Raw genomic sequence first — 22,684 nt, 5'->3', positions numbered from 1 at the left:
CACAGGCCAGACCCACTCCCACCACAGGGCTTTTGCACTTGCTCTTTCCTCTACTTGGAAGTCTCTTCCCCCAGCTGGCCACAAGGCTTACTCCTCAGGTCGTTACTCCAGTGCTGGCTTCTCAGTGAGACCCTGGTTGAAGGTCTCTTGGTTAAAGAGACCCTCTCTCACACCCTGGTTAAAATTGTAACCCCATCTCTCCCACTTTTTTTTCCTACTCCTCCATTTTTTCCTTTAAGGTAACCATCACCAGGTGACATACTATATATTTTTCTTATTTATTTTATTGTCTTTTGCTCCGCAGTACAGTATATACTCCACCAGGGCACAGATTTTTTTTTTCCTACTTTGTTTATTCCTGTATCCAGTGCTTTGAACAGTTTCTGGTTACAGAACGGTCAATAAATATTGAATGAAAGAATGAATTTCGAGTCACAGAAACTTATGAAGAAGGAAATTAACATCACATAATCCCACCTCACAGAGTAAATATCTGCCATTAGGACTTGTGCGTGTGTGTGTGGGGTCCCACTTAGTATTATAGAGATGTTGGAAAAATACAGAAAAGCACAGAAGAAGTGATTAAAAATGACCCATAATTGCTCCAACCAGAGAAAACTCCTTTTTGTGTTTGGAGTATCTATCTTTCCCTCTTTCTCTCCCCTACTTCCCAACCCCTTGTAGCTGTGATATACATAATTTTCTCTCTCTGCAAGTGAACATGTATGCATGTGCATGCACAAATCATATTTATTTTAATCTGGGGTTTTTGTTATTGTTGTTGTTCATTTATTAGTAAGTCTTGGGTATGTTCCATTATGCTCACTATTCTTTAAAATATGATTTTAAATGGCTTGGATCATTCCATTGTGTAGACGTACTATTGCTTTTTGAGTCATTTCCATATTATATACACATGTATTTAGATTGTTTCCATTTTCGTAGATTTTAATGAATGAACATCTTGTTTCTTTGTACATTTTTTGCAAGTCTTTATTTTTCTTGGGTTAGATTATTAGAAGTGAAATTACTGTGACCAAGGATATGTATGACCTTTTTAACCTATCCTGACACTTCTGGAATGGCTCACTCCAGTGGAGAGTACCCATTTTACCATGTCTTTACTGGCACCGAGTAGCACTGTTTTCTAAAACTCTTGATAAATTTGATAAACAATTTTTACTACATTGATTAAGTAGGATTTTTTTCCTGTATTTATTAGTCATTCATATATTATATTCTATAAAGTCCTTTTGTCTATTTCTTGATTCAGTAATTTTAGGCAGTATTATTGGCACCCTGCTATAAAGATGAAGAATTTAACACTCTTTCAATATCTCTTACCTCTCCTCCCTCTGTCCCCTCTGTTTTTGTTACTTACTTACTTTTGGCTCTTACAATGGTTGACTTTTTATCTTAAAATAATATCATTAAACCTCTATTAATTTATCAACTTTGGGCAGTATGTATTGACTCTCTGCTATGAGGTACATAAATTAAGGCATTTAATGTGTTTTTATTGTTCTTTTCTCTTTTCTAACCCTGAGGTTTTATTACTTTCACTATTATTTATTCTCTGTTTATAAACTTTTAAACATTTACCTTCTGTTCTCTAAATTTAATTAAGCCTCTGTTGATTCTGAAAATTAAAAAACAGTGAGGGGTATTTACATCATGGTTTTACAAATATTACGTACCAACTATCACGGCTGATGTTTGATTCCACAGAGAATGAAATATAATCATATGCAATTGTATATTTGCTCCTTGAAGAAGCATCTTGCGTGCATTTACTTCTGATTTCTTTCTAGTGTCCTTTACTTCATCAAAGGTTTGTATTCTTGCATTCCCTGTCATATTTTGCCTTTGTTTTCTGTTTTGTTTGGTTGCAAAGACTCATAATTTTTCTCCTGTAGTAAGCGTGGTCATTACTAAACTCTTTCTATCTTGAACTGGCACTTGATTGATTGACTTGTTGCCTGGCTGTAGGAATTTAGGTTCAAAATAATCTTCCTTCAGTTCTCTATTGTGATCTAGCATCCGAGGTTACTGATGAGAAGTGTATCATCTTGATACTCGCTGCTTTCTTTAGCTAACCTGTGGTTTCTCTTTGGAAGCTTTTATGCATTTTCTCTATCCTTAGAGATCTGATATTTTACTAGGGTGTGTCAGGGTGTTAAATTTTTTTCATTTATTCTCTCTGGAATTTGGATTAGCCTTTTTTTTTTAATATCTTTATTGAAGTATAATTGCTTTACAATGGGTGTGTTAGTTTCTGCTTTATAACAAAGTGAATCAGTCATACATATACATATATCCCCATATCTCTTGCCTCTTGTGTCTCCCTCCCTCCCACCCTCCCTGTCCCACCCCTCTAGGTGGTCACAAAGCACTGAGCTGATCTAGGATTAGCCTTTCTATTTAAACTGTACCCTATACAGTTTGAGGAAGTCTTCTTTGATTTCTTGATTATTTCTTCCCCATCACAGTCTCTGTTTTTGTTTTTTTCTTTCTGGAACTTCCATAAGATAGTTTTTAGACCTCTTGGATCTGTACTCCACGCTGCTCAGTTGTCTTTCTTATTTCTTATCTCTTTGTATTTTTGTTCAGTGTTCTTTTTCTCTGCAACCACCCAGCTTAGTTTTCAGCCATTGGTTAACACATTCATTGACCTGTAAAATTTTAATAATTGTTTTTGTTTCCAAGAACTCTTCCTGTTATCTGATTACTTCTTTTCCATGGCAGCCCCTTTGTGCCTTGTGACTCTACTATCCTTCTGTATCTCTCTGAAGATAATAAACCTCTTGTTACCTGAATTAGCCTTGTTTCTCTAGTATCTTTTCTGTGTGTTCATCTGAGGCTATATTTATTAACTCTTGCTGCTTGACAATTTACTCCATAATTCCTAAAACAATAAACAATGTATTGTCCCCCAGAGTGTCTGTGGGTTGGGAATCCAGGCACGAGTTAGCTGGGTGCCTCTGCCCTAAGGTCGCAAGCCAACAGTCAAGGTGTCGTCCAGGTCTGCAGTCTCATCTGAAGGCTCAGAAGGGAAAGGATCTGCTTCCAAGTTCGCTCACGTGATTGTTGGCTAGATTCACTTCCTTACCAGTTGTTGCACTGAAACCTCAGTTTCTCATCACCTGTTAGCTGGGGGCCTCCCTCAGTTTCCATCTATGTGGGCCTCTCCGTGCAGCAGCTCACAACATGGCACTGGCTTCCAGCACAAACCGGCAACACAGCAAGAGAAGGCCAGTAAGATGGAATCCAGAGTCTCCTTGTAAACTGATCTTGAAGTGCCATCCCATCACTTTTGCCATATTCTGTTCCTTAGAAGTAAGTCATTTAGGTCCAGCTCAGACTCAAGAGGAAGGGGTTCCATAAGAGCATGAATACCAGAAGGCAGGGACCACTAGGGGTCATCTTACATGCTGCCTACTACTTTCTCTTTGGTATTGGTTTTCTCAAGTGTCTAGTGATCTTTGTTTATAAATGAAGGATCTTGAGGGTTATTACAGGTAGCTGGCCCGGGTTTACATTGTGACTGTGAATGTAGGGTCTCTGCCACTTGTGTAGGCTTCCTTTTCAGGTATGTGGGCAGACAGCAGGAAGGTTGGCTGGGACTCCCCTTTGTATGATTCTATTCCCTGTAGTGTGCATGGGTGGACCCTGTGACTTGCTATCAGCTACTAGAATATAGCAAACAGGATGGGATAGTCACTCCCTTGATTAGGTTACATTCTATGGCAAAGGAAAAGGGGTTTTGCAGATGTAATTATGGTCCTGAATCAGTTGACTTTTTTAGTTAATTAAAAAGGAGATTTTCCTGCGTGGGCCTGACTTAATCAAATGTAAGAGGGATGGAGGCCCTCCCTGAGGTCAGAGATGCTCTCCTGCTCGCCTTGAAGAAGCAAACTGCATGAGTTGTATAGCTGCAAGAAAATTACTTTTTCCAACAGCCTGCATGAACGTGGGTGTGGGTTCTTTCTCATTCAGGCCTCCAGAACAGAATGCACCTGGGCTGACACCTTGATCGCAGCCTTATGAGACTCTGAGCTGAGGATTCAGCTAAACTGACCCATGGAAACTTTGAGATAATACATATGTGCTGTTTAAACCACTAAGTTTGTGGTAATTTGTTGCACAATAGAAAATTCATACAGTGTATTTCACTTCTAGTCCTTTTCAGTGCCTTTCCTTTTTTGGTTCTCTCTTCTGTCTACAGTGGATGTGTGGTGTAAAGCCAAGCTGTGTTCTCTCTGAGTCTAGCCTCCCCATGAGGAGCCTTCTTCAGGAAGGTGGCCCCCTTTCTACAGAGAGCAGGTCTTGGGCTGTGACTTGAGGGCATGTCATTCCTGCCAGTTGTGCTTTTTATTTCTTTATCTTGGAGAATGGGAAGAGGAGGAACCTAACTTCTAGATGTTCTGAAGTCACTTTTTAATGAAAGGCCCTGATGATCGTTCCCTTACCCCCTCCCGTCCTTTGTATTTGTTGATTCTGGCTTGGAGCATCTCTGGCCATTCTTGGTGGGAACCATGCTTTTGCAAGGGGTCTGCATGTGTGGTTTCCTTGCTCTACTTTTCCCACCACGCTGATTCTACTTGGTTTTTCTCTTTATGGAATTTCATGAAACTTATGGTCTGTTGACAGCATATTTTCCTGTTTTATAATGCTGTTATGGTTTCATTCTTTAAACAGAAAACAATTTTCCTAGCATTTCAGTGGGATCTTGGAAGTGAAGGGAGGCAGATATCGGTGATGAGTCTGCATGAATTCAGCTGCACATCCTGGTCTGGACTTTTTCTTTTTATAGGAGAAAACAAAATACTCGTTTGCTCCCTAACACTGATCTAACATATTTGTAAGAAATTTGGCATGTTTCTAATAAAATTGATGAGAAAGGGCAGAATTTTCATTATATTAACTAATTTTCTCATGCTCTGTTATTACTTTCTCCTTTGAAAGTACCCTAAAGCATATTTCTGTGAAGACTGTGCCCTTTTTTTCTTCTTTCCCCCTCTTCCCACTTACACTTACACAGCCTTTCTTTCTGCTCTCTTAGGGTAATTTCTTAGAACAAGTGAATTAAAAATATTGCTGACACTATGTATTTTTTTTCTAACACTAATGGCACACGTGATGTAAGTGCTGAGAATGTGAGATAATTGAACTAAAATTGTGATTTTGGAACTGTCTTAAGACTCTTTTAGTTCCAGGTAACACAAAGATATTTCAAACTAGTTTAGGTTAAAAAGAGAAATTATTAGGTGGAAACTGCAATAGTATCTCACCAAACCCAAGGGGAATATTATATTCAGATATCATGAGGGTCTGGAACCAAAAACTAGAAGCCAACAGGAACCCAGGAAGTTATTACCTTTCTATCTCTCTTGGCTCTGTTTTTCTGAACATCTGCTTATTCTTTTCTCTCTCAGCAGACTTACTTTGCTTTGGCATGGGTGTGGCCAAATATAGCTAACCAACAGTAGTAACCTCAGCTTCCAAGTTCATAACATCTCAGTTCAAGCAAATAAGTCAGAGGCACAATCCGAGATTCCAAGGAGAAAGAATCCAGTTTGTTTAGCTTGGGCCAGTTATCTTTTTTTTAGACCAGTGAAGTGTGGTCATGAGGGCAGATTTTGTGTTATAAACATGGCTGCCACAGCCCAAGTTCTCAAAGAAGAGGTAAGTGGGTAGAAGATATCTCAAGTGGGCAGATATCTCAAAACATGTCTGTTGTAATATTCTTCTTTATATCCAGTGTGCTGTTTCTCATTAGAGAGACCGTTTAGCTTGTGGTTAAGAACATGGGCTTAGGGTCAGACAGACCTCGATTTGAATCCCAGCCCTACCACCTACTAGCTGTGTGACCTCTGTGAGGGTCAGATTCTTTCTCTGTACAATTGGGGTGATAAAGCCTATCTCTTGGAGTTGCTGGGAGAATGAGAATATATGTGGTACATCCTACACAATAAATAGTTATTATTATTTATTACTATCATCATAGCATTTGGGAAAGATTATGTGAATGGCGGAACATACATTTTGCTACCCTGAATAGTGCAAGAAGATCTGGAAGCAAAAATCTAGGTGCCACAGAGATCAATAAAAAACTCTAAGAGAGAACTGACTTTTTCACACTTGGCCAAAGAAGTATACACAAGTTAGGCTGATGATTTTAGGGCCCAATAATCTACACTTATTTTTAGAATGAAATCTTTGCCTCTGTTGGTTTTGGAAAGAGAGAAGTCAACGGTCTCATACTTCTAAAGAGAGCCAGGCTGGGCTGGTGGTCACTGGTACAGTCATCATCGTTCTTCCCAGCCAGTGCCTGTTCTGACGGTCCTTGCATTCATTCTGCTCGGTAGCAGGTCTGTTCTGATTGGCTAGTGCCTTACCCAGTAAAAGAGTTTCAATATATGCCATCAATTCAAAGACTTCAGTTTTTGTTAAAGGAGATCCACTATTTTCTTTATAAAACAATAGATTTTCTTTGCATCTTTCTCATTTATATGACAAAGTTGTGGGTCGCAGCCATCGTTAAATGAACTCTTCTAGAGGTTATATAAGATGATGATGATTCAAATTCTGTATAGCTAAAGGATACCAAATGTAAGCCAAACATTAATGTTTACATAAAGTAGAGTTAGCTAACAAACTATGTTTATGGCTTCTTTTTAAATAAATGTAATATATGCTGTCTGTGTGAAACTGTAGTAGAACAATATCTCAGTGACTAACTGTAATTTTCTCTTAAGTTATGCAGACATTTTGATTGAGAGGGAGGTGTTAATGCAGAAGTACATTCATCTAGTTCAGATCGTAGAGACAGAAAAAATTGCAGCTAACCAACTCCGACATCAACTTGAAGATCAAGATACAGAAATCGAAAGGCTTAAATCAGAGGTATTTCCCAGTTGATAGATTCCTCCTCATTGTTTCATGTTTCTTGTCGTCTCCTCATGATTCCTTAAGGCCTATCAGGGCAAAATTTTGATCCCAAATTTAGTTCCTCTGCCATCAACACATGCATGAGAAGTGAATGTATTGCCTACGTTAGGATGAGGTAAATATGCTACAGTTAAATATCAGGATAAAGTGCTACTTTTAAATTATTTGTGCTCCTGATGGCCTTCATTTGCTTGACTATTCAAGAATTGACTGTAATATTTAACTGTTTTTCAGATTGACTCATGGTAATGATAATTGTGCGTCTGTCATGGATTCAATTAAAGTCCAAATGACAACTAAGGCAGGTCCAAACGTAAATTCGGAAAGTCTTGACTTTTTCTCAAGCTCAGGAGTCCAACCTTCCCCCCTCTAGAATTTTGAAAAACTCGTTAAAGTATAAGACATAATTCTAGGGTGCATTTTTTTCCTGAAGTTGGAATTCACTTCCAGCCCCGCTCCAAGTTTAAAAACTCCTCAGGCTCTGCAACCCCAGGTAGTGAGACTGACTCCAATGAGAGCAGAAGGTGGTCGTGGAGCCAGCAGCCATGGTGGTGTGTCTGGGTCCTCCGTTGTCTCCGTCTGTATACAGAAACCTGAGTATACCTTCCCTTGCTGTCCTGTCATTCCTTGTGGGAAGTGATCAATATCTGAAGAATTGAAGAGGAATGTAGCAAGTGAGGTTTTTCTACTCTTTTTGACCAGTGGTGCAGTAGTGTCTTCTTAGCTCCAAAGGAAAGAATAGGACAGAATGAAACCTACTACTACTAACTGTATCCTTGTTGACAGAAACAATGCAGCTCCTCAGCCTTGGTAACTTCTTGTCGTTTTTCTGTCATTCAACATTTTCTTCTCCATTTCCTCACGTCTTCTTCTAAGACATACTGTGCAAATCCTGGGAGGGTTTTCACCTCCTGCCGCCTGTGTACATCACCTCCAGCAGATAGCGCATGGGTATAAGCTGATTCCTGCTGGGATATGATTGCCTCTCTGATGATGATAAGTTGCAGACTGTTCACCGTATCATTAGTGCTGTTAACTTCCCGATCCAACCCTGAAATCTGAGATAGTGAAAACAGCAACAGAAAACTTAACAAACCTGCATCTTAAAAGACTATATCAGGCACTGTAATTTAAAACAAAATTATTGTGTTCTGTCTTTGCCACAGTTAGCTGGAGCAGATGCTTGTCTGCTAAGTGAAAGAGGTTGGCATTTACCCCATGAGAGGAACTCAGCACCAAGCGATGTTCCCCAATATTTATTTGTGTGTGCTTCTCTGTCTTCACTCTGTTCTATTTTAGTCTGAATATATATTGCAGCTACAAACTGTCAGTAGCAGGTATGTCTTGTGTGGTAGATTGACAGGAACCATAACTTACTTCCTACTCCTTTTATTTTCCCACTTCCCTGCCAGAAAAATGGCAGAAGAGAGTATTTGGTAATGGGGCAAAATGTAAAGACAGGGCAGAGGGGGCAATTATAACCCCAGTGTTTTAAGTGTTTCCTTGTTAGTAAATCTGAGTAGGTGCTTAAGTTTGCAAGAGCCTGCAATTGAGTGATAGTCCAGGGAATTTCATTACTAAGTGTAGTTCAGAGGCTACCTGGTTTTGAGTCCCCCTTCGTAGGTCACAGAACTGAGCTGGGTCTTTAAAGAGATCCCAAGTTGTTTCAGTTCTTTTTGCCTTTTGGTCTTTTCTTGGCTGGCTTGGACCAACCCCTGGGCTCCAAAGTTCCTTTTGCAGTTACCATTTTCCCAAGGAGATCTGTGAGTGCTATACTGTGTGTACTTGGAAGGCCACAGGCTGATTATAGGAAGCAAGAGCTTTGAGCTGTGTCACTGCATTTGGAGATCACAGGGCATTACAGGAAGCTGTCTTTGGTGAGATGATTGACATGTCACTGAGATGCTGAGAAGACCTTGGTCTGGTCATCACTGGCAGTCAGGACCCAGTTTTGGACTAACATTTCTCTAAACCAGATCCCAGTTCACACTTTCCACAGTCACTTCTTGTAAGCACTTTTGTTAGTAGCATAGCAAAACAAGCTTGAGGTGAAGTTCAGGCTTCCCCTGCCTCAGCACCGAAGGAAGATAAGGTGCATAAAAAGTGAACATTTCCTGAGGATAAGCTACCTTGTAGGCATAACTTCCTATGATTTATGGCTATAGTCTAGTATTTCCTAAATCATGATATGGACCAATTTTGTGTTATAGATTATCGCTCTTAATAAAACCAAGGAACGAATGCGACCTTACCAAAGCAATCAAGAAGATGAGGATCCAGACATCAAGAAGATTAAAAAGGTAGGATGCTGGGGGTTTCCAGCTTTGGGAGAGCGTGGTGACCAGGGGTCTTTCTGTAGTGATGTCTTTGCCACCCTGACTGGGAGCTGGGAACAATCTTGGTATTTCTCTTCCGATGGCTCCCAGACTTGCCCTTCAGAGTGATCACACGTGGTTACTTCTCTGGAAAAGTTTCAGCTTGAGATTTCTTTCCAGTTCTGAGAATCCACTTGTAGATTCTGTGAGAAGGATGCCAAAGCCAGACATGAAGCCAGACAGTAGTGTTCTCCAGTTGGGTTATTTAAGTGCCGCTGAACCTTCTGATTTTGTGCTGCTTTTATATTTGGGGGGAGTAGTTTTTAAATTGCATTTCAAAAACATTTCTTTTAGCTTTAGTCTTCAGTGCTTATTTAGAGAATTTTTTGTTTTGTTTTGTTTTGAACGTGTGAGGAGATTGAATCAATACATCTGCTCAGGTTTCTGGTTTATTGTTGTTTCTTTCTTGTTTAACATCCACATAATCAGCAGCTCTTTTCACCTTATTGTCATTTACAACTGTACAACTTTTGCAATTAACCAGACCCTGGCACTCACTCTAGTCTACTTTGATTTATGTCATCTTGATTTTGAGTTCCATAATCTTAATTGTCCTGGATAAAAGCACTTACTCAGCTTTAACATTATGTGAAAAGCTTCACAGTTGAAGAACTTTATTTCTTCTAAATTTTTTCTTATTCCTATTTTCTCATGCTAAGTAATTATTCCCCTTCAGTTGCAATAAAACTTTAAATATTGCTCAGAATTTGAAATAGAAATGCTGCTTATGGCTAAGTTGCACTGTTTTCAAGAAATAACAAAGTAAAATAACAACATTCCTCTCTTAGAATTTAAAAATTTTTTAATTGAATTTGCTTTATTTTATTGTTACAAGATGAATGCTTATGCAGCTGCCTATAAACAAAGGTATCAGTAAAATAACAATTGTAGTAAAGTCCTGTTGTAGAAACTGATAGTAAGTAAGCCAGCTTTTGCTCAGCAGGTAATAAATGCCCAAGTAAATAGAAAGATTTTATTTAACACAAAACTCAGTTAAATTGATTTTTGAAAATACTTCTGTTAAATGGAGGAATAATGATAAAATACACAATTTTTATAGTTTCTATCTTCCTATTTCTTAATAGAAATAATTTTTTTTAAACCTCATTTTTGAACTTGTTAAATAGGTTTTGAATTTAACTCTATGGTCCATCGTGTCCCCAGTCAAACTAATGTCTGTGTGGAAAGGGATGTTTACAAATGAATTAGTTTCTCTATTCTGATCTTGATAAATATCAACATAATTTTTTTACTTCAAGAGACCAAAAATTGAAATTGGTTCACAGAAATTTCCCATTAGATTTCTCCAAATAATATGCATATAATTTCCTCCACATAATTCTACTAAGATGTGTTTAATTTTTATTGTTTGAGGTATGGCAACTGTATGAATGCCTGTTGTACAAATTGATAGTATGCTGACATCAGTTGGTAAATGAGAGAATTTTAAATATTGCAAAAGAAGAATAGTTGTTTAAGTGCATGATAATTTAGACCATATGGGTGAAATAGTGTAAAAAAATAGAAAGTATAAGAATGTGTTGAAAAGAAAACAATGATACTAAAAAATATATTTGGTAGTAATATAATGCTTTTAATTATATATGAATTTGCAACCTGCTTTGTTGCTGAATCTGCCACTTAGATATAACAAATCCTAATAAATTATCATATAATTTTTTTAATATTTAGAAAGGACTTCAGATATTTTGGTCAGTTATTTTATAGATAAGGAAATGGAGCCCAGAGTTCAAGTTCACCCAGCAGGTTAGTAGCAGAGCCTTTGGGTTAAGGATTATGACATACACCTATCTGCTTAGCACCCAGCATTTACTTGGGCATTTAAAAGACACTCAGTAAATGTTCGTCGGCTGAAATGCAAAGGCCAGTGCACTTTGTCCAGTTTGCCTGTTATTTTTCAAATCATATCTAGGGAATTCAGATCAATTTTAGAGTCTTTCATGTTCCTACAAAATTGATCTTTCATGTTCCTACAAAATTGATCTTAAGCCTTATTTCTTGTTTTTGTTTTGTTTTTGTTTTTCCACAAAATAACACCATTGTAAATTGTTAACATGTGTTTTGCCCATGTGGCTGGAAAAGAGAGTCCTTATAGTTAACAAAAAGCAGGTATAGGAAGGCCAAGTCATTCCTGTGTGACTAACCACACAGGAAAGCTGCAACTAGACTTGGCCTTCAGGTTTATTCATCTGTAAAAAGAAGGGGTCTTATGAACTGATCTCTAACACTTATATATATATATATATTTTGTTTGTTTGTTTGTTTTGTTTTGTTTTGTTTTGCGGTACACGGGCCTCTCACTGTTGTGGCCTCTCCCCCGTTGTGGAGCACAGGCTCCAGACGCGCAGGCTCAGCGGCCATGGCTCACGGGCCCAGCCGCTCCACGGCAGGTGGGATCTTCCCGGACCGGGGCACGAACCCATGTCCCCTGCATCGGCAGGCGGACTCTCAACCACTGCGCCACCAGGGAAGCACTCTAACACTTATTTTTTAAGCTTAATTTTAAAAAAACTCAGCCATAACCAAAAATCAAACCCGATTTAAGAATAAGCAAAGGATTTGAATAAACATTTCTCTAAAGATGATAGACATTTCTCTCAAAGGTGATTCTTTAGAGAAATCACTAACACATGAAAAGATGACGAGCATCACTAAGCATCAGAGAAATACAAATCAAAACTACAGTGCAACATCACCTCACACCCACTTGGATGGCTACTATCAAAAAAACTCCCAGAATAACAAGTACTGATGACGATACAGAGAAATTGGAATCCTTTTGCACTGTCGGTGAGATTGTAAAGTGGTTCAGCTGCTATGGAAAAGAGTATGGTGGTTTCTCAAAAATTTAAAAATAAAACTGCCATATGATCCAGCAATCCCATTTCCGGGTATGTATCCAGAAGAATCGAAAGCAGGATCTTGAAGAGATATTTGCACTCCTGTGTTTATTGCAGCGCTATTCACAATAGCCAAGAAGTGGAAGCAACCCAAATGTTCATCAACAGATAAACGGATAAACAAAATGTTGTACATATATACTACGGAATATTATTCACCCTTAAAAAGGAAGGAAATCCTGACACATGCTACAATGTGGATGAACCTTAAGGACATTATGCTAAGTGAAATAAGCCAGCCACAAAAAGACAGATACTGTATGATTCCACTTATATGAGTACCTAAAGTAATTCAATTCATAAAAACAGAAAGTAGAATGGTGGTTGCCAGGGGCTGAAGGAAGGGGGAAATGGAGAGTTGTTGTTTAATTAGTTATAGAGCTTGAGTTTTGCAAGATGAAAATGTTCCAGAGATCTGTTTCTGCAACAATGTGAATATACGTACCACTACTGACCTATACATTTAAAAATTATTAAGATAGTAAACTTTATGTGTGTTTTTTTTACCACAATTAAAAAATTTTTAATATCTGGTTTTATGTTGTTAAAGAGTAAACCTTTAGTTTATTCCTTTCTTGAAATGTTAACAACTAAATATGTGATATTACTAATTTCTGATGTCCTTATAGGCAGACTTAAACAGCTTAAACAGTGGAGGAAACTTGTGAAGCTGAGAAAAATATTATTTTAAAATCATCTTTTTTCTGCTATCTGGTCCAAAGCCTGACATTATTTATTCTGGTGGTGGGCTCACGAGTGCACCAATGCAAGAGCAGGGTGTGTGTATGGCACAGGATGGACACCCCACTGACTGGCTTAAGAAAGCCGTCTCACACCGCCCTGAGATTCTTGTTTTGTTTTTTGTTTTGTTGTTGTTGTTCTGTAGGTTCAGAGCTTCATGCGAGGATGGTTATGTAGAAGGAAATGGAAGACCATTGTGCAGGATTACATTTGTTCCCCTCATGCTGAAAGTATGAGGAAGAGAAACCAGATTGTGTTCACCATGGTTGAGGCCGAGTCGGAGTACGTTCACCAGCTCTACATCCTGGTCAACGGCTTCCTGCGGCCCCTGCGCATGGCGGCCAGCTCCAAGAAGCCTCCCATCAGCCACGATGATGTCAGCAGTATTTTTCTCAACAGGTTTGTCTTGGCATAAATTAAAGAGCTGTGTGAAAAACCTACTTGTGTTTCTTAAAAGAATTTTTACTTTACTTAAAAGAAGAGTTATAAATTCACTTTTTTGAGCTTATGATATTGAAAATAAGAAAGCTATCATTGGCGTTTCATTATTACCCCCAATTTTCGTATCTTTTTTTTTTTTTACGGTACGTGAGCCTCTCACTGTTGTGGCCTCTCCTGTTGTGGAGCACAGGCTCCGGACACACAGGCTCAGTGGCCATGGCTCATGGGCCCAGCCGCTCCATGGCATGTGGGATCTTCCCGGACCGGGGCACGAACCCGTGTCCCCTGCATCGGCAGGCGGACCCTCAACCACTGCGCCACCAGGGAAGCCCCTCAATTTTCATATCTTTATCTTGAATCTTGGCATCTAGTTTTCTCTTTTTCTTCTCTATTTGACGTATGTTTTCTTGTTATTGAGTTGTGTGCTGGGGAAGATTCTCTCCTTCATAAACTGAGGGAAATGGAGTGATTAACGGGTCTTTACATGTAATCTATACAGAAGTACTTTAGGAAGAACAAAAACTGACACAGGGCCTGAGAATCTCTAGGAAATTTATTTGCTCAATAAATATTTATAGTGCCTTTACTGCTGAGAATTCATCAGTGAACAAAGCAGAAAGTCCCTGCCTTCATGGAACTTAAATTTTGATGTGGGAATATAGACAATGAATAGTGAATAAGTGTAAGATGCAGTATTTTATATGGTGATGAGTGCTGTGGAAGAAATGAAGAAGGAAAGGGAAGAAGGGAGGAAAGGGACTGCTTGGATATTTTACTTAAAATTTTAGTTATCTATTTGTTTTTGAGTAGATAATACATTTACATGGTTCAAAAAATTATTTAACAACGTGAAAACATCAAACAGCAGTTAGAAGTCTCACTCTTAACTCTGTCTCTGCCCACCCCATTTTCCTCACTTGCTATCTGTAACTGTTTTCATTAGTTTTGTTTATATCCTTTCAGTGTTTCTTGATGTAGGTCAATCAAACATGAATACACAGTCTTGTTTCCCCCCTTCTTACACAAAAGGCAAGTACTTTAATATATACCTGCTTTTTTCACTTAATATATCCTGGACATCTTTCCATACTGCTATCTAAAGAGCATTCTATTTTTTTAAAAAATTACTACATGCTATTACATTATGTGAATGTCCCATAGTTTCTCTAGCCAATCTTTAGGAAGGCCTCAAAGATAAGTTGACATTTGAGCAGAGATTTCAGTTGGTGCTAGCCATGTGGCTACCTGGGGGAAGAGTGATGCAAACAGAGGAGACCACCTGTGCAGAGGGCCTGAGGCTGGAGCACGCCAGCCTTGCTTGTTTGAGGAACTGCCAAGGTCAGTGTGGGTGAAGGGGCATGTCAGAGAGATAACAGTAGGACATTGTAAAGATGTTTGCTTTTACTCTGAATGAGATGGGGAGAGATTGGTGGGGTTTTGAGGAGAAAAGTAGTGTGATATGACTTACGTTTTAAAAGTTCACTCTGGGTTCTCTGTTGAGAATAGACTATAGGGAGATCAGTTTCATGGCTATTTCAATAAACCAGGTGAGAGATGACTGTAGCAGGGAGACCTGTTAGGTGGCTATTGCAATAGTCTAAGCAAGAGATGATTGTAATGGAAGTAGTGATAAGTGATTGAATTCTGGGTATATTTTTAATGTAGAGCCAATAAGATTTGTTGGTGAGTTTGATGTGGATTTTGCAGAAAAGTCCAAGGATTTTGACCTGAACAACTAGAAGGATGGAGTTGCTATTTATTAAGTGGGGAAGATTGACATAAGAACAGGTTTAGCAGAAAAGATGCAGAGTTTTTATCTTGACCTGTCAAGTCTGAGATGCTGTTAGCCATTCCAGATGTAGAAATCAAGTGAGCAGCATTGGCTATTAGTCTGGATTTCAGGGCTGGAGGTATAAATTTGGGAGTCTACTAGCATATGGATAGTATTGAAAGCTGTTAGTCTGAATGAGATTACCAAGGAAGTAAGCACAAATGAACGAGAGAAGAGGACCAAGGAATGAACCCTGGGACATGCCAACATTTAGAGGTTAGGACTATGAAGAGCCATCAAACGAGAATGAAGAGGATCACCTAGGGTAGTAGGATGCACACCAGGAGATGGGCTGTCCTGGAAGCCAAGGCAAGAGGGAATGAGCATCTGTGTTAAAAAGGTCAAATAAAATAAGAACTGAGAACTGACTGCGGGGTTAACAACTTGGAGCATATTGGTAACTTTAATGGAAGTTAAATGGAAGTTTAATGGAAGCCTGATTAGGTGATAATAGGGGAATTGGAATTGGAGAGAATTAGTAGAGAGAACTCTTTCAAGGAGGGTTGCTGTAAAGAGGATCAGAGAAACAGGGTAATACCTGGAAGTAAATGTAAAAATATAAAGGGGTGTGTGTGTGTGTGTTTAGATGGGATAAAAATGACACCAATAATGAGGGGGGGAATGATGTAGGAAAGAGAGGACATAATTGCTGGAGCAGTAAACTTGCATAGGCAGAAGTGGATGGAATGTGGTGAATAAGTCAAGAGATTGGAATTAGGTGGACAGGGAAGGAATAGTACTGGACTCATATGCAGGTAGGAAGCAAGGACATCGGGTAACAGTGCTGATGGAAGGGAAGTGTTAGGGTCAGGGAAGAGAGGAAAAAGTGTAAAATAGTGATCAACGAGCAAAAAACTGAATGGATGGGATGAGGGAAGTGTAATATAACTGCTAGGTAGCGCTAAAAGCCCATATTAGGCTCGTGGTTATGACTTTACAGTGAATAGCTGCATAGTCTTTAGCCATTTTCAGTTGCATGGGTGCAGGTGCAGAGTGGGTGAAGGGTTGGGTTTAACTGGTACTGGTATTGTGCAAGATTACTATGATGAAGTGAGAAAAGAAGAAGGGAGTTGAAGGTGTATGCAGGGAAGGGATTATAACATTGAGCCATGGAATCTAAACTGTTCCAAGAAGGAAATGATGTGAAGGGGTTTTGGTCAGCGATAAGGTGGCAGGATCAATGGATTCAGGTCCTGGTGGTGGGAAGGGATTTTGGGAGTCAGGTTTCCAAAGGCAATGAACTCAAAGATAAGGAGATGGTCGTAGAATAGTGTACCTGAAACTGAGATAGGGAAGGGGATGCAGTTATTGACAATGACAAGGTCTAGAGTACAATTAAGGTAGTGTTGACTGAGGTCAATGGAAGACAAGATCCTTAGAGGAAGAAGTTCAAAGACCCGAGAGAGGCTATGTCATTGGAATGTTGTTTGTGTGCATATTGCAGTCACCAAAAACTATGACAAGAGTAGTGTTGGCGAAAGGACTGACAGTGATCGGGGAGCTAAGAGCTCAAGGAGTTAAAAGAGTGGCTGGGGGTCTGTAGAAGACTGGAAAATGGAAGGATGATGGGCAGTAGTCTGATAGCATAAGATTAAAATCTAAGCTTTTCTGTTGCGAGGTTTCCCCACGTTGGGCGGCAGTGGCTCCACTCAAGTGTGTGAGATGTCCTAAGGGAATGAGGGGTAGCTCTTAATCCTCAAGCTATACAGGTAGCATTTTGATGATACTTCAGTCTCCTAAGTATGCAGTTTTAACATTTCTAATGGCAATGGACAGAATTGTGAATGTACTCTGATAGTGATGCCATCAAAACCTGTACCACATTGGTCTTAGGCTGCCTCTAGGGATGTTTCCACTGGATTTCCTATCTGCAATGTGGAAGGCCAGGTCTGTCATATTGTTTAAATTCTGAATCAAGATACTGTGCCTCGGGCTTCCCTGGTGGCGCAGTGGTTGAGAGTCTGCCTGCCGATGCAGGGGACACGGGTTCATGCCCCGGTCCGGGAAGATCCCACATGCCGCGGAGTGGCTCGGCCCGTGAGCCATGGCTGCTGAGCCTGCGCGTCTGGAGCCTGTGCTTCGCAACGGGAGAGGCCACAACAGTGAGAGGCCCACGTACCACTAAAAAAAAAAAAAAAAGATAGCTGTGCCTCTTTTTGGAAAGCTATAAGCTCTTCTTACAAATTAGCAATTATTTACTATACTTGGTCCCAGATGGAGATTTGAAGAGTTATGTTTTTAGAGGTGAGGCTTATCAGATGTTTGTTGTCATTTCTGTTGTTTAACTACATTCTCTTTCCTTGCCTCTGAAATCGAAGGCCTAGGCAGATCAATTATTTTGAATTTCAACACAGAGTTTATACTTAAAAAATGTAATGCCTTCCATGTCTTACCAAGTGCATCTATGGGTGGAACTGAATTTACATCTAGAACCCTATCTGCAAGGGAGCCTGGGAAATGTAGTTTCACCTCTCTATCCTCTCCACCTAGAAGGGGGATGGAATGGAGATTGAAAGACTAATCTACAGTATCTACCAAACTAGATTTGGTTGAAATCATTAAACAACAAACACTGCTTAGTTAAAATTTCTATCCAAGAAAAACAAATCACAGTCTTCAAGCAGTGTCTATTGTGTTTCATGGACCATTTGGAAATAGTAGGGACTTCCCGTTGGTTTCTTGTAGTGGAATTGGACTTACAACAAACCAAAGTATTTCACTGACATGAATAATCCTGTATTTGATTGTGCTGATGTGGTAGTTCAGAAAAGCCTTCAAAGGCTCATTCCAGTAGGAATGAGGAGAAAGCAAATGTTCTCCTTTCTTCTAGTGAGGAGAAAGCAAATGTTCCTTTGGTAACTACCCTTCCTGAACCTTTTAGAAATCTGGATCTCTAATTTATGTGTATGTATCTCTTCAGTTTAGTGTATCTGTATAGGCTCCATCCTTTTTAGAAGATTCCTCTACATTTCTGTCATGGGTGTCTTAGGAGTCGTAACGGTAGAGGTCTGTCAAGTCTTTTCCCCTCTCTCCTGTCAACACTCATTTTAGTTAAAGAGAGCTTTCCCCGAGTTAGCATCTAGAATTAAATCTGAAGAGAGAAGGATCATAACTAATTTTCTGATTATCTGGTGAAGAAGGGCTACATCCTAACAGTAGAAAGCTGTTTTTATTATAAATCGATAAAGAGGGTTATATGACAGTGATTTGGTGCTTACCATCTTTCAACATTTGAGGCTTAGCTCAGAATTTTCTTTGAGGTTTTCAGGTTGTCTGAAAGATAAATTGCTTTGTGGGAGCTGGTATAATCTATGTCATTATTGGGTGTATAGTTTGGAGGCCCTCAGAGACATGAATATCATGTATTTATTAAGGATTTAAGGCCTCAATGGACTTCTTTAACAAAATGGACTCTTTGCAGTGACTAAATTATATTTTCATATTTTATAGTGAAACAATCATGTTTCTTCATGAAATCTTTCATCAAGGACTGAAGGCAAGGATAGCCAATTGGCCTACTTTAATTTTAGGTAAGTCCATGCTTTAGAGAGAGAAGATTTTCTCTTAATATGGCTACAGTTAGAGTAAAATAGCTTCAATGTTATTCGCCCTAAGCTGTCTGAATTTCTGTAATGATCTGTGAGCTTCCTCAGGCACTGGGACTCTGGCTCATTGCCCTTTTGATCCTTTCCCCTGGCCCGTCATGGTTCTTTGGGGGCTAGAGTTGGTCTCTCCTGTGAGGTGTGTTCTACCAGGTCAGTCATTCAGGCAGCTGGACTGGGGCCATGGAGTGTGACACCTGGTGCCAGGAGCTGCTCTCTGCCATCCCTGCGGAGTGAACAGTTTCTCCCTGTACCTTGGGTAATTTACAGAGCATCAAGAGAAACTGCCATGTTTACTTCTTCTTTCCAGCTGATCTGTTTGATATTTTGCTCCCCATGCTGAACATTTATCAAGAATTTGTGCGTAATCACCAGTACAGCCTCCAAGTGCTCGCCAATTGTAAGCAAAACAGAGATTTTGACAAACTCTTAAAACAGTACGAAGCTAACCCTGCCTGTGAGGGGAGGATGCTGGAGACGTTCTTGACCTATCCAATGTTTCAGGTAAGTTACCTGGGATGCATTTTGCAAGTCATTGGTTCCAGCTTGATATGACTGATACCCAGTGTGACCAGCATGATATGTACAAGTACTCCCTGTGGGGGGTTACAGCACATATCCATCATCTGTCATCTTGAGCTTGACCCTGAGATAAACAAATTTATGCCACACATACTCTCTCTAGTCTGTCTAGTGTATGTAAGAAAATCAGGAATTTTTGAGACAAACAAGGAACGATTTTTTTGAAAAACGGCACAAATTTCTCTTTATAGAAAGATTCCTCACAGACCTCTTCCATGGAGTCTCCTCCTCCAGCGTGTTTAAAAATATTATTAGGTTTACAGAAATAGGATGCTGTGCAAATGTTCCAGTGCGTGCTGGTTGCATAAAAGGTTCCGGGAGAGTGGAAGGACTGCTGGGAAGGTGCTTGTTTTCCTGCCCTGTTGTGACTGCTGCTGAGTCTTCCTTGGCTGGAGCTCTGCAGAGCAAAAGGAGGACCTTCCCTGTCACAGAGGCTGTGGAGACAAAGAAGCCAGAGGCACTGGCCAGGCCTGGGGACTCTTGGCCCCTAGTCAGGTTGCTGCAGTGAGGCTGGAGCTTGTCCTGACCGTCACTTTTTGGGATTAGAGCAACCCAAAGGATCAAGTACACTTGCATTCTTTCCTATATCTAAGACTTTACCGCTCTTTAGTGAGAACTGCAGAGGCCAAGATGTGAATTGAATCTCCTGTCCTTTTAAAAAGTGTTGATTCTGTTCTTTCGGAAAAGCATTGAGCGTTCCCATTGTGGAATTTGTGGGGCTTCTGGCCAGGCTTCCAAACTGTCATGTGGCAAAATGATTCTCCTAATCATGTGTGTTACGGTTCCTGTGGAGAGCTTTGTTCCCTGGAACCAGCCTCTCTGACCCCAGCTGATCATTTTGTAGCCTCAGAGAGAAATGATATTCTGGTTCATAATTGTTTGTCTTAAAGTTTGTCACTCCTGACTGAAATCCTGGAAGTCACCATAGAAGTTTAGTGAGATTTTTTCAAAACCAAAAGGATGCATTTGTAACAAACTAAGTAGCGTGAAACTTTATACAGTTAATGTGGTTTTTTTTTTTTTTTCTCCTGTGGAACTGAATTGTTTAACTCTTTGACTGTCTGAACAAATATTTCACCAGAAAAACTATAAAGAAAAAAATTGCTTTTTAAAAACCTTATACAAAGTTATAATTTAAGATTTTATTTACAGTGAATCAAATTTTATGTAGTTCAATGTTCTAAGATTCTATTTGAATCTATGGCAGTTACCTCTAGATTATGATTAAATACCCTAACTTGTATCTGCCTAGCAACCCCCAGCTTAGATGAACATACAAAGGTAGGATTGTGGAAGAGGTTCACATTCAGAGAGGTTCCCGCCTCCCTTTCTGAAGGCCCAGTAATGTCTTTTCCAGTACTGTTTATTCCCCTTGGTGTGAGTCTCTCAATGGTTTAAAATGGCAGAACTGTCCTTGCATTTTAGGTGAGGTAGCCAAACACAGTTGAATGTAGGGCCTTGCAAAGGCCTTTGGATTTCTTAAAAATGCTGAGATATTCTTCTAACAACCTTCCTTCCTCCCCCTGGAGTTTAAGCCCAATAAAAACAACTTGGCATTTTGATTGACGCCAGGGAATTCCCATAATGTCAGAAAAGGACCATTGGACTGAGAATGTTTAGGAGACCTGCATGTCTTGCCCACCCTTCATTCGTAGCATTGGGAAACATAATTGAACCAATCTGAATCTCTGTGTCTTAATCTTGAAATCGGGGCAGCTGAGCTCTAATTCTCTCCCAGAGCTCTAGCTCTCTGGGGGAGTAGACAGGTTTTGGAATTTTGGGCTGGGCAACTTGTGGTGTTGCCAGGAGCTTTCTAATAGCCTAGGATCCCACCCTCCAAGACTGTGGTGGCCCCAAATCTAGAATTTAGCTGAAGGGTCAGATGTTGAGGTTCTCTGGTTTCTTTAAGACCAGGGTAACCAAAAGATGCTAGGCGAAGCCTCAGACTTAAAGAATTTAGCCAGAATTGGTCCAACTGCAAGAAATGTGCAAATTGAAAGAGTGCTGAGTTGTGCTCTTATTTATTTACTTCCCCATAACTATTTCACTTCTCTGTAGCTATTTTGAACAGACCAAGAGGGTTAAACATTGGAGTTGCTGCCTGAGGGCCTTATTCTCCTTGGTGTCTCTCCCTCCTGCCTTCTCCCTAGGAGTGACCACATGGAACACTTGGGGGAAAACTGCCCTTTTTAGAAACTTGAAGGTTGTTTTTACTAGGTTCATTCTATGCTTCTTGTTCCCTTTTGGTCCTTTCACTAAGGAGTCCTGAAGGTATTTGCTCCCTCAGATGGTCCAGCTATATCTACTTCCCTCGGCGTACATCATATTAGCGGTGGTACTTCTGCACATCTGCCTTGCTCCAGTGTAGGCTGGATACCTTGGGATGAGGCTGGGATGTGATGCTTTTTTCCTGTAGAACAAGAATGGAAGAGGTGACCTTAGCTCATGCTGCCAAGGGGCCACTGCCCAGAACTTTTCTTAAGTCTGCATATGGAGGCAAAGTTTGGTATGGGGGCAGAGGGAGAAAGAGAGGTACTGTAACAGGAAACTTTTAGCCTGTGTATATTTATTTATTTACTTTAACATCTTTATTGGAGTATAATTGCTTTACAATGGTGTGTTAGTTTCTGCTTTATAAAAAAGTGATTCAGCTATACGTATACATATATCCCCATATCTCCTCCCTCTTGCGTCTCCCTCCCTCCCACCCTCCCTATTCCACCCCCCTAGGTGGTCACAAAGCACCGAGCTGATCTCCCTGTGCTATGCGGCTGCTTCCCACTAGCTAGCTATTTTACATTTTGTAGTGTGTGTGTGTCCATGCCACTCTCTCACTTTGTCCCAGCTTACCTTTCCCCCTCCCCGTGTCTTCAAGTCCATTGTCTAGTAGGTCTGCATCTTTATTCCCATCTTGCCCCTAGGTTCTTCATGACCTTTTTTTTTTTTTTTTTTAGATTTCATATATATGTGTTAGCATACGGTATTTGTTTCTCTCTTACTGACTTACTTCACTCTGTATGACAGACTCTAGATCCATCCACCTCACTACAAATAACTCAATTTTGTTTCTTTTTATGGCTGAGTAATATTCCATTGTATATATGTGCCACATCTCCTTTATGCATTCATCTGTCGATGGACACTTAGGTTGCTTCCATGTCCTGGCTATTGTAAATAGAGCTGCAATGAACATTGTGGTACATGACTCTTTTCGAATTACGGTTTTCTCACGGTATATGC

General features: G+C 39.9%; 1 protein-coding gene across 1 annotated transcript in view; it reads left to right on the top strand.

The window, feature by feature from the left end:
- LOC113617676 (ras-specific guanine nucleotide-releasing factor 2-like) overlaps positions 1–22,684 on the top strand; it is a 102,135-nt gene that overhangs the window by 70,492 nt on the left and 8,959 nt on the right. Inside the window, exons 3-7 of the mRNA XM_027101259.1 lie at positions 6,759–6,906; positions 9,162–9,251; positions 13,134–13,387; positions 18,711–18,790; positions 19,173–19,366. Of these exons, the coding sequence (XP_026957060.1) occupies positions 6,759–6,906; positions 9,162–9,251; positions 13,134–13,387; positions 18,711–18,790; positions 19,173–19,366 (766 nt within the window). The remainder of the gene's footprint in view (positions 1–6,758; positions 6,907–9,161; positions 9,252–13,133; positions 13,388–18,710; positions 18,791–19,172; positions 19,367–22,684) is intronic.

Source organism: Aethalodelphis obliquidens, unplaced genomic scaffold, assembly GCF_003676395.1.
Source record: "Aethalodelphis obliquidens isolate GAN/ISIS:26980383/991018 unplaced genomic scaffold, ASM367639v1 scaffold4, whole genome shotgun sequence".
NCBI lineage: Eukaryota > Metazoa > Chordata > Mammalia > Artiodactyla > Delphinidae > Aethalodelphis > Aethalodelphis obliquidens.
Note: the sequence above shows the minus strand (reverse complement) of the source record. Positions and strands in the feature narration are given on the sequence as shown.